General features: G+C 39.3%; 1 protein-coding gene across 1 annotated transcript; it reads left to right on the forward strand.

The window, feature by feature from the left end:
- The first annotated feature begins 213 nt into the window (after positions 1-213).
- On the forward strand, positions 214-14735 carry dpt (dermatopontin). The gene is made up of 4 exons (XM_052130505.1): positions 214-648; positions 13243-13368; positions 13853-13960; positions 14133-14735. Exons 1-4 carry the CDS (start codon positions 242-244, stop codon positions 14197-14199), a joined length of 708 nt encoding a protein of 235 aa, XP_051986465.1. The 5' UTR covers positions 214-241; the 3' UTR covers positions 14200-14735.
- Positions 14736-17428: the final 2693 nt, after the last annotated feature.

The raw sequence follows: 17428 nt of genomic DNA on the forward strand, positions 1-17428 counted from the left end.
GAGAGTGTGATATATATTTTAAAAAGAGTTATTATAATTCATACAAAAAAGCCGTGCTTGGAACTCACAAATGCTATTTCATCCAAAAGTTGCACCAAACTGTTTAACACAACATACAATGAATTGAAAACAAAGAGAAATTTCTCTTTAAGACATTCATCTCAGAATCACCAGCGCAGTCTGGGAGGAGGTTGGATACATCCTCCTTAACAATACAAAAAAGTTCATTCCCTGACCATAAATGTCTGCTTGTGTTGCAAAGTATCACCCCTGGATCCAGAAACAGAACATCTGGCCTGCACATCTCAGAGAGGCTTTAAGACAGAGGAAGCACTGCAAGGTTTCACAGAGATTCAGGATGAACTCAGCACATGTTCTTCTGGCTTTGCCTATGCTTTTGCTTTTCTCCAGAGTCAATGCTCAGCCGGGCTACATGCATGATGAGGGTGAAGATTGGGTGAATATGTGGCGCCAGGGCTTCAACTTCCAGTGTCCCCATGGAGAGGTCTTGGTGGCTATCAGGAGTTACTTTAGTGAAAAGGAAGGGTCTGATCGCCTGTGGAACTTTGAGTGCCAGAGGACTCCCTTCGACTGGGGAGAGCCTAATGAATGCTGGTGGGACGATATCAACAGAGCTGGGATGGAATGGTATGTCTGAATGCATTCGGGTGCCAGTGTTTTCATAGTCATACATGTAGGTTTATGCGTGTTTTCAAGTATGTGTTTTGTGTGATAAGATTCATTGTAGCATAGAATACCACACTGCAAAATGTGGTAACCTGCAATTATTACCTTAGGAGCCATTTTGACATGATCTGAACAATCGTTTTTTTTTTAACTGTATCCTAATGTAGTAAGGTTGATTCAATCATAATAAATCATAGTTTTGGCTTGAAAAAAAAACTCATGAACCACATTTTTTTAATGTTAATTCTCAATGAAAATACACCCTGATGTTCCAGTTCTTATCATTTTAAAAGAGTGAGTTTAATACTGAGATTAATATAGAGAACGTAGACATCAAACAAACTTGATACCTTTTCAAAGTATCAAGTGTTCAGTCGATGAACACAAGGTTCCAAAAAAGTTACATTTGGATATGGAATTTCATATAATAGTTCAGCTTTTTAGACAGTTACTTGGAAATGATTTGTAATGCTACACAGATATCCCTTGCCTTACACATTACTTTCTTCTAACCATGCCTAAAAAGGTTTGCATGTTTAGTTTACTCTGACTAAATCTGAAGTGGCAAGCTCTTGCCTGTATGATTAGACTCAGATGTGAATGTTTATTGAAGCTAGATACAACAAGAGTTGAGTGGTTGCGCTGGCAACATCATGATTATTTGTTTGTCACTGTTGAAAACAATTGAAAGTTTCTTAAATAGGACTGGAGAAAGACAAGCAGATAATATATCTTATGTCATTTAATCTTTGCCTTGGGTCAACTGTTCTCAGTGAACCACAAGCCACAGAAGAGATATAATGGCTACATTTAAGTTTAAGAGCCTTGTTTAGTGCCAAAACAAAAACTTTAACAAGCTGCCACAAATGTACCTCAGACATGTTAAAATGTACTAAGCACTGCACATTTGTGAATCACTTAAACACTCTGACATTTCGTATTTAAATGCCCTGCAATTTATTGTGTTCTTCCTCATCACTTCGGAACATCTTGAGCCCATTTCGGCCTGTTATTATTTCAGAGGAAGCGTGAAAAGGACTTTGCCTCTGATGAACCATCACTGACGGTCCATCAGGCTAATTCAGTTATAGTGCCAATATGTGACACATTTGTTGTTTCAGAATAAACAACAAAATAAGAGGTCTGTTACAAATATTATAACATTTTTTCTTGGAAACATATGTTATCAATTTAATGTTATTTCCAGTATTGGGTGTAATGTGATTACAAATGAATTAGTTGCTTCAATCTAAGTCAAGAAGTTGTGTACCAGACTACAATTTAAATTATTGTAATCAGATTACAGTTACGGACTTTTAGTTACATTACAATTGAATTTCTTGGGTTACACATATTTCAAAAATAATAACATTTACATAGAATACATTTAAAACAAGAAGAATTACACTTACAATTACGTTTTGCAATTTTAGTAATTAGTTATGTACAATGGATCACTTTTTGAGTAAATTACTCAGCACAACCTTATTTCTAAAGTCAATGTGTCAATTTACTATGCAATGCACACTTTTAGGATTTTAGAAATAAAGGAAAAACAAATTAAGTAGATATAGGTCGAAAACTTCAAGACATCAACTTTCCAGTTTTTCAGCAATTGTTTTATTTTTTTTTTAAACATTCAGTCAAAAGGTACAGTCGTCTCCATTTGATTTTGCTCTACGTACACTGGTTTTGTTGTAAATACTGTATATTGTATATATGCAAATATTATACATTATATTCGTGCAGTGTTGGGTGTAATCTAATAACATAATAATTAGTTACTGTAATCTTAGTTCTTTTTAGTTGAAAAAAGTAGTGTAATACATAACATTTATATGCTTGTAGTTAGATTAAAGTTACTTCCAATTCATTTAATTATTTTGAAGTACATTATAGGGTTATGGTTATTTCTATTAGCCTATATTATTTATGTAGGATACATGAATTATGGCCCCATAACAAGTCATTGTGCAGGAGAAATGTGAGGTGCTGAGTGTAAGACTTGTGTGTAACAGTGAACAAGGGAGAAATATAGATATCATTTTGAATTTGTTGAGCAGAAAAGTAAATGAATTAGTAATGTTATTATTTTTTCAATGAAGTAATTATTAAAGTAATCTGATTAAAATTTGTATATAAATAATTAGTCATTTATAGTGGATTACTATTTTTAAGTAACTTACCCAACACACTGTATTTGTGTATATGTAAATATACAGTATACATTTTAGTACATGTGTTTGTAAAGCAGTGTATAGGGACGTCTGTGACAGGAACGTCTGTGTGATGCTCATATGATACACACACACTTACACACACACAAAAGCAAGGATGTGAGATTGAATTTGTGAATGCTGATGTGTCATTAAACTTGCTAGTTGTGTATTAAACATAAAGCCTTTGTCAGCCATCTGCCACTCATCTGCACATCATCAGAGCAGGATCCCTTTAGCAGTTATGAGATGAGACTAAATAATTCTGCCATTCTGAATTTGATAAACACAATTTTTTTTATTCTTGTTGTATAAACATGACTGCACATCTATGAAGCTTCAGTGTTCTGTCACATTCATATTAAAATAATATTCAGTCTATCAAAAAGCTTTTTTAGTAAATACAAACAAAACATACATCACAGTCCCTCATAGTACATGCCATTCTGACAGTGGATTACATGAAGTTAACAAAATGCACGCACAGTTCTCAGATTTTTGCCTGGTTTACATAAAGACTCTATGACTAACTTCTTGGAGGGAAAACTGACCAATTAAAGCCTTATGAGACTTGCTTGAATGGCATTAGACAGTAAAAGTTTAGTTGTTCTGAACACATTCAGGATTAAACTTTTGCCGGAATAACAAGCTTATAGTCACAGTGCTAGTATGTCACAGCAGGACGCTCTACGAACAGATAATCAAAGCAACTGTTTTAATGAATATCGCAGGCCGTCTTTTCAATACAATGGCAGTGGATAGTGCCTTACTTTAAAACTTAAAAAGACACCCTAAAATATCCTAAAAGTGATCCATGTAGTTTGTGCATCACATACCATTAGTCTTCTGAAGGCATCCTATAGGTTTTGTTGTGAAGAAATGCAAAATGTTAGTAAATGTATCAGTCAAAATCGTGCAGTTTCATGAGCATTATGATATAAGCTCATTAAGTTTTGGGTTAACTATTCCTTTAGTTGTTGTCTTAAAGAAATAAAGTTTTAACAGAGAGTAAACACTAGTGACTATGATAAGCAAAAGCATATGGTGTATTCAGGGGTGTAAAGTAATTGAGTAATTATACTTATGTATTGTACTTAAGTATTATTTGGGGAGATTTCTACTTTACTCATGTGCAATTTAAAATAATACTTTTACTTAACTACATTTCCAAAGAAAAAAGATTACTTTTTAAGATACTCGTTACATTTTTGCAGATCATTTTCTTTTGTCTTGCTCTACTAAAGCCACTTTTTCAAGCATCCAACAAGAAAGACAACAGAAAAGTCATTTCTAATTGAGTATCCCAGCCATCTGCAGAAGCGGAATTTCAGATCCGATTTGAGTACTGGAGACCTTGAAATATTTGTGTGATTATACTATATATGACCACTCGACCGGATGTGAAGATATTCATTCAAAACCAAGAGCATAGAGTGCGAAATACTGATGTTTTTTGTCCTAAACTTTAGTCTGTAGTGAAAACTTCTTCTGCAGATTGGACACTTACGAATGTAAAAGTCAGAAATGATTATTCACATTGCAAATACTGTATACACTATATATGCAGTATATATAAAAACAAAATACTTTTGTAATTAAATGTGTACATTTAAATCAGGTCTATTTCTACTCCCTATTTGATAATATAGTATTTTTGTTACCTAAAAATAGTAATAATAAAAATAATTAATAAATGTTATTGTTTTATTGATTGATTTTATTAAGTTTATCATCTATCTGCTCAACAAAATCGTACACAGTAATTTTACTCTGAGTTTTGGTAGCAAACCTCAGAGAACAACTCGCAAAATCAATGACATTACTAACTTTCTTGAAAGCTTCATGTATTTTTTTTACATTTTATCTCAAGGATCTGGGATTTCTGACATCGCAATTCATGAGTGCCTTCTCCCATGCAATGAAGACAATGCATTTTGACAGTTCATCACAAAAGCCCAGCCTGATCTTATGAACAATACGTGACTGTGGCAAAATTTTGGCAAAATAATTTTTTTGGTTCATGACATATTGCGTCAGTGAAAATTCCACTGTGTGGCGTTAAAAGCAGGTGAAATGTTCTCCCAAAAAGTTTTTAAATCAACCAAAACGACCTCCCTACGTGCTCTTCAGGACTTCCGGTCCTTTGTATTCACTTAACAAACCAATCCAATGTAATTTAAATGTCACTTATTTTGCCAATGAAATCCACACACTAGTATTGGCCACAAAATCCTCTCTCTTACAATCTCTTTTTTTTATACTTAAGTTAATACTTTTTAATACTTTTTTACTTTCACTCAAGTATATTTTTGGCTAGATACTTGGACTTTTAATTTTCACTTAGTATCAATACTTTCACTAAAGTATAATTTCCGAGTACTTTTTACACCTCTGGGTGCATTAGTATTAACATCTTTTGTTAGTATTATCAAAACATCGTTTGTTTTTTTTGACACTGTCGACTTTGGCTTGCCAACTGGGGATACGAAGGCACTATTATTGGTAAAGCTGCTTTGAATAGCACTATACAAATGAAATTGGCTTGACTAGACTTGTTTGACAATGCAGTACTCAACATCCCGCATCTAGACTCTGACTGGCCACAGGAACGTGAATGTTTGCCCAGAATGTTTAAAAAGAAAGATGATTCTGAGCCATCACATGATTTTCCTCACATAAAATCTCAATAAGAGATGGTTGCCTTATTTCCTTCCTTAAAATAGTTCTAAAGTTATGTGATTTATGCTCTAACACCGTAAATGTCACAGTTCTTTCCTGTGTGTTTTTGGCCAGTATGTTTGGCTCACACTCTTCACATCCTGTTCAGAAATAATTTCTTCATGGAAAACCCTTAAGATCACTTCTTTGTGACTCTCCTGACGAAAGTGACCTAATTTTGCCAATTCTCCAGATTGTTAGAAAAGGAAAAGTCTGGTTGCTGAAATCAGTCTCTGTGGGAAAATCAATGGTGCCAATGACCATTCAATGTTCCATCAAGCTCTCTCTCCCCCACTCCAAGAACATTGGGAGAAATTTTCCACTGGGTTAATTGGACTCAACATAGTTTTCCCTGATCCCTGCCCACTTTAGGAGAATTCCTTAGACAAGGGGGGGGAATTCAGTGACATCAGCTCCCTACTGTCTATTGACTGTTAGAGCTTTGTGAAGGGGTTACTATATGTCAGTCTTTATGTGTGCTGGGGATATACAACTAAAATTGTATTATGCTTTCTTAAAGGGATAATTCACCTATAGATAAAAATGCTCTCATTATTTACACACCCTCAAGTCATCCCAAATCTGTATGCCTTTCTTTCTTCTGCTGAACACAAATGAAGATTTTTAGAAGACTATTTCAGCTTTGTAAGCCCATACAATTTAAGTGAATGGTGACCACACCTTTCAAGCTCCAAATATCACATAAAGGCAGCATAAAAGTAATCCATATGACTCCAGTGTTTAAATCTGTTCCTTCAGAAGCAATTTAATATGTAACAGATCAATATGTATTGATTTATTTTTTTTTTACTATAAATACAATTTCAGTTTTAGAATGTGAAAGTGAAAGTGGAGATTGAAATATTGATATTTTTCTCACCCAAAGTGATTGCATCACTTCATTGAAGACATATCAAACCACTGGAGACATATGGGTTAGTTTTAAGCTGCCTTTATGTGATTTTTAGAGCTTCAATGGTCTGGCCACCATTCACTTGCATTGAAATAATCTGCAAAGCTGAGATATTCTTCTAAAAATCTTTGTTTGTGTTCAGCAGAAGAAAGAAAGTCATACACATCTGGGATGGCATGAAAGTGAGTAAATGATGAGAAAATGTTCTTTTTTGGGTGAACTATCCATTTAATTAAAAAATAATTAGCTAGCACACAGTATAAACAATATATTCATTATTATGTGCTATGGTTAAACTCTCTGTGAAAACATCATAGCATTAAGGAGAAAGTTCAACCAAAAATGGAAAATATGTCATAATTTACTCACGGTCATGTTGTTACAAACCGTATGACATTATATGTGTCGCTGAAGACAAAAGGAGATGTTAGGCAGAATATCACCATTCATTTTTATTGTATGGATAAAAGATGCAATGAAAGTTAATGGTGACTGAGACTAACATACAGCATAATATCTCCTTTTGTATTCCACAGAAGAAAGTTAGTTATACAAGTTTGGAACAACATGAGTGTGAGTAAATGATGATGTCATTTTAATTTTTGGGTGATCTATCCCTTTAATAATTACATTCCATTTAGATTTTTTTTTCTTTACATGAAACAATAACTGTGCTCCTTCAAGGAGTCTCTTTGTAAGAGACTTAATGGAGAAAGTACTGAATAGAATAACATCAAAAGGCCATATCTGAACAATGCCTTCAGACAGAAGGCGGATAATCACTCAGTTCTGTATGTGCTGTTCTAGTGTGCTGATACATAATTATTTCATGTGCACTCAGAATTATTTTGAAAGAAAAAACTGTAGCTCACTGAAGTGTTACAGGAATTAGAAGGCAGGCCTTTTAACCAAAATTTTTGAAGAGTTTTCACTGACATATCTAGTGTTTATACCTGTAAACGGGTATTTCCAAAAGCCCCTAAAATGAGACTGAGTTGAGCTATGAGTGGATAAAAGTAAAGAGTTGACATGATTACTTAGTCTTGAGTCTCTACACTCCATTGTATTAATCATTTGAGAGAAACTTCCTTCCGTCCTCTCTCCCTCTTCGCATTAGAAGAGCAGTCACTTTGATTTGCACTAAAGTGTAGATGGCATTCCAGTGGGAGAAGGCCTTGGCCTACTTCCAATTGGCAAAATGGTTCCCCCTGGTCTTAGTGTTGCTATGACAATAGTCTGGCTCTGCTGGTGGCTGGGGAACAGGTCAACACTTAGGATCGCGTCTCTGTTGTGATGACAACGGTTTGTATGTGCCATAAACAAGCAACAACTTTAAATAAACCTGTATTTATAGAAAACCTTAAAAACTACTCACAGTCTCACCAACATGTCAGGTGTGACATTTTGCTGACTTCGCAACTATATACACTCAAAAAATATTTCTGTCTATTTTTAATATTTACGCATTTGATTTGTTTTAGAAATTTTCATTAAACTGAATTGAGTGATTGTAACCCGCACACACAAACACAAGACGAGACAGTCACAATGTCGGAGAAAACTGCTTTATTCCAACAAAGCAGGCAACAGTACAAAAACAGAATCAAGGGAATCAAGATAGGGTAAAGGGGCAAATCCAGGAGAGATTGGTCAACGAGAGCGTAGGGGGTCAAAGCCGGGGTAATCAGAATAAGAATAACAAGTGGGAGCAAAAGACAGGGGAACAAGGGGAGCTGGCAAGCTAAGAGGTGAACGAGAGGAGGTCAAAACTAGACGAGACTAGCGGGGGGCAAAGACACGGGAAACTAAATACAATAACCAACAACCGTGAGATGAAAGGGTAGTGATATATATAGGGGCGAGTGCAGGTGTAAACCATGACAGGTGATGAGACGAGTGCAGGTGAAACTAATGTGCAGGCGTGCAGATGACGCGAGTGCAGGTGGTCATAATGTTCTGGGAGATTGGAAACGCGTGAGAAACTCGAGGAAGGGAGATTGCCTACGAGCATGTGAGCGAGTAGGAGCAAAGTGGGCATGAGGGCTTGAGCGAGCAAAAAGAGCGTGCGAGCTCGAGGGGGTGGAACGAGCGTGGGAGCTCGAGGGGGCGGAGCGAGGGAGCAGGGTTCGTGACAGTACTCCCCCCTCTAAAACGGACGGCTCCTGACGGCCGCTCGGTTGTGCAGGAAGTGGTGCTGGACGAACCCAACAAACAAAAAACCCTGAACAGACAAACCACAAAACACACAAACAAAATTGAGGGAAGTCCAAGGGGCACAGAGGGAAATGAGACAGTCCATGGGGTCAATGGGCAGTATCAAGGCAAGGTCTGGGGAACATAGCGGACAGGCGGGTGGTCGGGAGATCTAGGGGGCAGCCGTTAGGGCAGAGACTGGGTCAGGGGGTCTGGAAGGCGACTGGAGGACAGGGACTGGGTCCGGGGGTCTGGAAGGTGACCACCGGACAGGAACAGGGTCAGGAGGCCAGGGAAGAGGCCACAGGACAGGGAGAGTGTCAGGGGGCCACCGGACAGCGTCAGGTGGCCAGGGAAGAGCCGTGAAAGGCGGTGCCGTCAGAGGCGGCACTGTAGGCGGCTCTGGAGGTGGGGTTCTGGAAGGCTCTGGAGGTGGAGCCGAAGGAGGCTTTAGGGGCGAAGGCCTGAAAGGCTCTGGAGGTGGAGCCAATGACGGTGGCGCCGTGGGAGGCTCTAGAGGCGGAGGCCTGGAAGGCTCAGGAGGTGGAGCCAATGGAGGTGGCGCCGTGGGAGGTCCCGAGGCGACGACCTGGCAGGCTCTGTAGTCTCGGGGGGTAGAGCCGTAGGAGGCCCGAGAGGCAGAGCCATAGAAAGCTCTGGAGTCTTTGGGAGCAGAGCCGTGAGGGGCTCGGGAGGTGGAGCCGTGGGAGGCTCGGGAGGCGGAGCCGTAGGAGGCTCGGGAGGCGGAGCCCTAGGAAGCTCGGGAGGCGGAGCCCAAGAAGCTCTGGAGTCTCTGGGAGTAGAGCCGTGAGAGGCTCGGGGAAAAAGGTCGTGGAAGACTTGAGAGGCTCTAGAGGAGGAGCCCTGGGAGACTCGAGAGGCGGAGGCCGCGAGGACTCTGAGGGGCGAGCAGAGGCTGGCAGAGCCGTGGAAGACTCTGGGGGCGGAACAGAACCCGGCAGAGCCGTGGAAGACTCTGGGGGCGGAGCAGAACCCGGCAGAGCCGTGGAAGACTCTGGGGGCGGAGCAGAACCCGGCAGAGCCGTGGAAGACTCTGGGGGCGGAGCAGAACCCGGCAGAGCCGTGGAAGACTCTGGGGGCGGAGCAGAGGTCGGCAGAGCCGTGGAAGACTCTGAGGGCGGAGCAGAGGTCAGCAGAGCCGTGGAAGACTCTGAGGGAACCTCTGCGGTCTTCAGCACAAGACGAGACTGGGGAGAAGGGGCCCTCTTCCTTCTCTTGCGTCCTCGGCCAACAGGGGACGTGGCCATGGGGACGGTTGAGGCTACAGGCGCTGGCTCGCCAACTGTGGCGGGACTGGGGCCGTGACAGGCTTCGGGACTGGGGCCGTGACAGGCTTCGGGACTGGGGCCGTGTAAGGCTTCGGGGCTAGGGCCGTGTAAGGCTTCAGGGCTAGGGCCGCGACAGGCTTCGGGACTGGGGCCGCGACAGGCTTCGGGACGGGGGCCGCGGTAGGCTTCAAGACGGGGGCCGCGGTAGGCTTCAAGACGGGGGCCGCGGTAGGCTTCAAGACGGGGGCCGTGGTAGGCTTCAAGACGGGGCCATGGTATGGAACGCTGGTTCAGTTTCTGCCTCCCCCACAGTAAACGAGGAACCAGCGTACAGTAGGGCGAGGTCAATAAACTGAGCCAGGTTGAGAGGGCAGCGACCACCAGGCATGAATGATGAGGCTGGCTCATTCAGTCCAAATTGAAAAATGTCTTTCAGAGCCACCTCATCAAAATTCACCTGGTACGCCAGGGCACAAAAATCCATAATATAAGCCTCCAAGGGTTGGCTCCCCTGGCGCAAACCCAAGAGTCGGGCCGCTGGCTCCATAATGTCAAGGACGGGGTTATGAGTTACATAACCACTGCCTTGCACGGAAAACCCTTGGTTCAGCGTCCGATGAGCCATAAAACCTCTCTGGGGATGGAGAGCATCACGGCGTTCAGCGGATGCGTGGAAAGCATCAACGGGCTCAGGGGCAGACACAGGTGAAACAGGGTGAAAAATTTCAGACATAGAACATACCTGCTGCCCCTGGGCCGCGAGCGTTTGGTCAAGTTTCCACACCGTAGCTCCTCGCGCTGAATGTGACGTGTTCCTCCGCTCTAGTGAGCTGCGCGAATCCTCAGCGCAACGCATTGTGACTGTCTTCGGTGTGGTTGGTTATTTTGTAACCCGCACACACAAACACAAGACGAGACAGTCACAATGTCGGAGAAAACTGCTTTATTCCAACAAAGCAGGCAACAATACAAAAACAGGGCAAATCCAGTGAAGAATGGTCAGGGTGAGCATTAAATCAAGATAGGGTAAAGGGGCAAATCCAGGAGAGAGTGGTCAACGAGAGCGTAGGGGGTCAAAGCCGGGGTAATCAGAATAAGAATAACAAGTGGGAGCAAAAGACAGGGGAACAAGGGGAGCTGGCAAGCTAAGAGGTGAACGAGAGGAGGTCAAAACTAGACGAGACTAGCGGGGGGCAAAGACACGGGAAACTAAATACAATAACCAACAACCGTGAGACGAAAGGGTAGTGATATATATAGAGGCGAGTGCAGGTGTAAACCATGACAGGTGATGAGGCGAGTGCAGGTGAAACTAATGTGCAGGAGTGCAGATGGCGCGAGTGCAGGTGGTCATAATGTTCTGGGGGATTGGAAACGCGTGAGAAACTCGAGGAAGGGAGATTGCCTACGAGCATGTGAGCGAGTAGGAGCAAAGTGGGCGTGAGGGCTTGAGCGAGCAAAAAGAGCATGCGAGCTCGAGGGGGCGGAACGAGCGTGGGAGCTCGGGGGGGCGGAACGAGCGTGGGAGCTCGAGGGGGCGGAGCGAGGGAGCGGGGTTCGTGACAGTGATCTTTAGCAATCTGAAGTACTTAATTACAAAAATCCATTTTGCTGTCTTCTAAAATAAATTTTCATCATTGTGTTAAATCAGTTTAGAATTACTTGCAGTGATATATTAAAACCCCTTAAACACACTAGCCATGTAGATTCAAAAAACATTTTTCCATAAAAAAGAATATTCTGCTATTCATGGTAAAAAAGATTGTCCTACCTGCTGAAGTTTATTACAATGGATAAATGTGTAAAAACAATTATGGGTGATGCATGAAAAATATGTAAATGGTTAAAATAAATCTTAATGTATGGATCCTCTTGAGTATACTGTTAAAAAAAAAAAAAAAAAAAAAGATTAACCAGTATTTTCTTCTTGTAAAAATATTTAAACATCATCAAAACAATATACATTTACTTTATAAGCAGTATTGTCAAATAGTTCAGAGACTTCAGAGAATGCATCTTAAATTAAAATATTTCAGTCTATTTTTAAGATTTGCACATTTCCGCTGTATGACAAATTTCAGAATTGAGTAAACTTTAAGAAAGCTACATATTGTTAATTAGGTTCAAAATCATAAAACATAAAGGTGCACGCAGTAAATTTAGTCTTTGTGTCATCTTTGACTTACACTGACACCTAGCGGCTTGGATGCAGAATAAATTAAAATCAATAGTTTTCAGTTTCAGATACAATTGGAGAAATTTAGTAGTCACAGTCAGCCATGATTACTTTCATCATTGAGTGAAAGTGTCAAATAATAGGACAGTTACTGAGATTGAGAAGTAGTATTCGTCTGGTCATGTGATTTTGACATGGCAGCCCCCATGTTCGGACCCTCTCCATGAAGAATAAATCAGCTTTTATAATGTTACTGATATGACTGGAGTCTTCATTTTAACGTGAATGGTGACACGTTAAAATGAACACAAACATGTGACACAAAATTGCAATAAATGTTTTAGGAGTGCACCTTTAAATAATTCACATTTATGCTTAATATATAATAAAGTAGACTGTGTAAAGATTACTAATTTCAGTTTGATAGAAACGGCATTTAGGCCTAACAGTCTAAAAACTTTTTTGTTTAATAGTCTAAAAGTTATTTTTTTCTTGTTTTAAGCATTAATCTAATGCAGTTTAGTAAGGTGTTAGTGGGTAAGAAAAATAAACACAATTAAAAATGTTTTCTTTGAAAATACACCTTATTATCTTACAAAATTTTGCTTCTCAAGTATTTTTGTTTTCTCATTTTAAAGATGTTTCGATATTTTTGCTGAAAACGAGACAAAAGTGCTGATTAAGAAAATGACTTTTTGCAATGTAAAAACACATAAAATATTGCCCTATCTTAGACCCCGTTGACTGTAATGGCAAAATGGAGCTAATGGAGTCTGACAAAATTAAGAGAAAAAGTAAGTTTGTCAGGCACACGCTCCTCTCACTGTTTTAGTCAGCCTTACTCTATAAACAAGAAGATGCACACAATAGAAGTTCAATAGCTAGGACAAACACACCTTACACATCCGCATTTCATGTGTGGCAACGTTCTTCAGACTCCTCTGAATACACAAATGATTCCAAAGACACTTTTCCAATTTCTAAAAATACAACATTTTTATCGGTCAGCCTCGTTTCTCCATATGAAAGCCATATTTGTACTGTCTACAGGTCCTCTGTTTGCTCTAACAATGGGCTGGTTGCTGGCTTGCAAAGTCAATACTTTGATGCAGTTCTGGATCGGGAATGGCAATTCTACTGCTGCCGATACGGACGCAGATGCCCGTATTCCTGCTGGTGAGTCTTTCAGCATTAACCACCAATCCAAGAAGTCCCGGTTGAAACAAAAAAGTATACCTAATATAATATAATCTAATATACCTGTACTCACATAGTAACTGAAAAACAGCTATACACACCCCGAGGATCCAGTATAAGGGTTTGTTCTCCCAAAAATGAAAATCTGTCATTGTTTATTCCCCTCATTTTGTTCCTAAATAGTATGACTTTCTTTTTTTCATGGAACTCAAAAGAAGATCTTAGACAGCATGCTAGTCTAAGTCACCATACACTTTTATTGCATTTTTTTTCATACAATAAAATTAAATGTGACTGAGTCTAAAATTCTGCCTAAAAATCTCCTACCTAAGAAAGTAATATGGTTTGGAACAACAAGAGGGTGAGCAAATTATGACATTTTGTACACATGTGCACATTATTCATTGCCCTGGGTGTCTTCTGGTTATTAGAGTAAAATTGGGGTTTCATTATTTATGCACAGGAAGACATCTGATGTCCCGGAGTACCACAGGGAAGAGGGGGAAATGGTGATCCCTACTTATGGCTACTTCATCAGGGGAGCTCAAACTACTTTCAGTGGTGTAATGAGGTCTGTATGAACACTTCCTCTTCCTTGGGAGATTCTGCCCCTGATGTATTTGAATAATAATAATAGCATCCATTTTATTCCATTTTGATGCATCACAGTAATTGTTTCAACTGTTGTAAATACTGTATTCCCTTGGTGGGAAGTGACCAGCATGTTTTTCCATGACTTGCAGGGATCGGCAGTGGAAGTACATCTTGTGCCGAATGACCGACTTTGATTGTGAATTTCAGAACTTCTAGACTGCTTTTATCAGTTAATATGCTGATTGACATGTCTATGCGAAATGAGTATGCACACCACCACAAGAGCACTTATAATTCTACTAATTAAAAATGTGTGCCATACCCTGAGTATTATGCAAACTTTTTTTTTGCACATATGATATTTTGTAATTTTTTGCTCTGTGTAAGCCGGCATGGATTGCTTTGTTCTCATATTTAGCGCTCATTTAGCTCGTTCTACTTATTTTCAAAATTAAAATGACCAACAATAACAAAAAAAACAAAAAACAATCAATCTGATTTTTTTGTTGTTTATCATGAATAAGGTGCACAAATATGTTATATGAATGTGTAATAAAAATTGCATGCTGTTAAAAGTATTTTGAACACTATAGTTTGAGTATCTACGATAGCAGCTTTACATTTTGTATTACTAAAAAAAGTTTCAATGACCCAAAGTAATTCTTTTTTTTTTTTTAAATCAAGAGCTGTTCAGATATTCTGCATTCTTTGTGTTTAAGGATATAACTAATAAAGCAACCTTTTCTCCCACAGTCAGCGTGTCTTTTTCTGAGTTGTGCAACACACAAAACTAGGAATAGGCTCCCTGTTTACCTCTTCGTCTTTCTCCATCTGTTTTCTTCTCTTTGTGAAATAGTGACTTATTACTGCAGTGATTGTGGCCAGTGATATGATTTACTCTCCATGTGCAAATGTGCCCAGATGTTTGTTTGAGTTTGTATAAATATTGAATACATCATCTATGCAGTTCTGGACTAAAAGAGAGTGAAATTGAGTGTGTATGAGAAAACATGTATGTTAGAGCCTGGGTGTGTCTTTCTCAATAAGTGAGACAATTATAGGTTGGACAAGGGTGGTTGTGTTTTGAGTGCTTGAGCTGGTTTAAATAGAACAGCATCACATTCCTATTTATGTGGAATGAGCATGTAAAACAAGAGGTTGTCTAGTCACATGTATATGCCTGGATATTTCGATCGGTATAGTAGATTACTATACCGTACTTTGCCCTGCATCTGTATGTTTTGCCAGTAACTTAAGAGAGTCAATCTGGAGACCTTGGCCTTATTAAATTGTTACCTTATGACTAGATTTTTAGGCCTTCATTTTCTGAAGAAATTGTGAGTCTTGCAAAATTCTACGCCATTACACTACAGTGTTGTGCTTGGTTGACAGGGCATTGCTATTGAGTTGTTGTGGTTATCTGAGTAGTTTTTAGCACTTGCTCTATGGTTGTTAGGGTGTTCCCTTTCAAGTCATTTTGAAATTTAAGTAACAGCTGTGGATGAGATGGCTACGACGTTCTCTGTTGTTTTGCACATGCGTGATTGTAACTCGTTTCTAATTATATTGTATTTACATTTTGTCAAAGAAATGTCCTCTGTTGCTAAAAACGGAAATCAAAAGTGATCACATTATCCAAACATCCTCCTAAAAACACTTTAAATTACCCAACGTCAGTTAGAATATATTTATATATATATTTTTTCTGGTAATGATGGTTAATCTTGCATGACTTTACCCCCCTAGAATGCCAGAGTGAAAATTAGAAGCTAATACTTTATAAAGCAATGTAATCTTTGGTTAAAAATGAAATTATTAATTGAGGACATCAACAATCATTGTTCAAAAAAATGTCCTTACCTTACCCAGATTCACTACTGTAAGCATATAAAAATTATTTGTATTTTGAGCAACAGCTAAGCCAGCACCAAACCAGCCTAACTCATCATGGGAATTGCATACTGGTTAAGCTGGTCTTTACAGCAGGGTTAGCAAACAACTATAGAAAAGAACAATTCTTCTGGGGATTAAGCCATTCCATGGGTAACCATTACTCATATAAATCTTGGTTCTTTTTGCCTCTCCACTAAGCATTTCTCGGCCATTTTGGATAAACATTTATGTGTTCAGGGTTAAGAAGAGGGTCACTGCGTCTAGTGCTGACCCCCCCGTCATTGTAGATGTGATTGGGTGTAAGCCAGTTACTCTCAGCACTGTTTATTTATGGCAGCTTCCGACTTGAGGCATAGAGCCAAGCAGGGACGTAGATTCCCAATGTTCAAGACAAATCTACACCCTTGGATCCAAGTATCTCAACACAACTTGGTTGTCCCCAAGTCAAGTTTTCACTCTGGCGACAGCAGAAACACTTCAACAGGTGCAGACCACTGCAGAGGGTTCAGCAGGTCAGACAACAGTCTGCATTCAGCCTTCTTTTTTGTGAGCTTTAATTATGTAGGGTTACACATATGTATTATCAATAGCCAAATTCTATTTGAATAGCAATGTTGTAATTATGGTAGTTTGCAGAACCGAGAATAAATCTTTATTTTGTAACTGTGTTGGGTTTTGGAACCTGAGTTCAGCTGTAATTATGGGATAAACACAACGAGACACCACAAAAGGCAGGGGAAAATGTTAGGCTAACATTTTGAGTATTTTCTGTTTGTATACTATAAATTGAACTGTGCAAGTAATGGATTCCATTTTTTTTTTTACTTAAAACAAACAAAGAATGTTTCCTTCCCACTTTTTATTATACCATAAACTTCAGAAATAAAATAACAAAAAAATAACAGTTGAAGCCATATAGGAAGTTTATTGGCACAATTTCCTTTCTTTACAGAAAACATCTGATGAAGTAAATAGTAAAGGAACAGGTTACCCAAACTCATGTAATTAAAAAAATTATTATAATTGCAAACCCAAATTACTTTGTTTCTTATGCGGGACACAAAAGGAAGTAAAAGAAAATATTGAAATCCCAGTCCGTCTTTTCAATACATTGGCATCAATTTAAAACTTATATATTACCCATAAGTATTATAAAAGTAGTCATTATGACTTGTCATATTCCATGTCTTCTGAAGACATACGATTGGCCAGTGTTTCCCAAACTATGCAGCAGTGGGACTACCATCTGTGTACCTCAGAAGAAAACGAGATTCATCAGACTGGGCTATGTTTTACCTGTCTTTAACTGTCCAGTTTTGTTGAGCATGTGCACACTGCAGCCTCAGTTTTCTGTTTTTGGCTGACAGAAATGGAACTTGAGTCTTCTACTGTTGAAGCACATCCGCCTCAAGGTTTGACGTGTTGTGCATTCTGAGATGCTGTTCTGATCATCACAATTGTACAAAGCGGTTATCTGAGTTTCTGTAAACTTTCTGTCAGCTCGAACCAGTCTGGCAATTCTCAATTGAACTCTCTCATCAACAAGATGTTT

Source organism: Xyrauchen texanus, chromosome 7, assembly GCF_025860055.1.
Source record: "Xyrauchen texanus isolate HMW12.3.18 chromosome 7, RBS_HiC_50CHRs, whole genome shotgun sequence".
NCBI lineage: Eukaryota > Metazoa > Chordata > Actinopteri > Cypriniformes > Catostomidae > Xyrauchen > Xyrauchen texanus.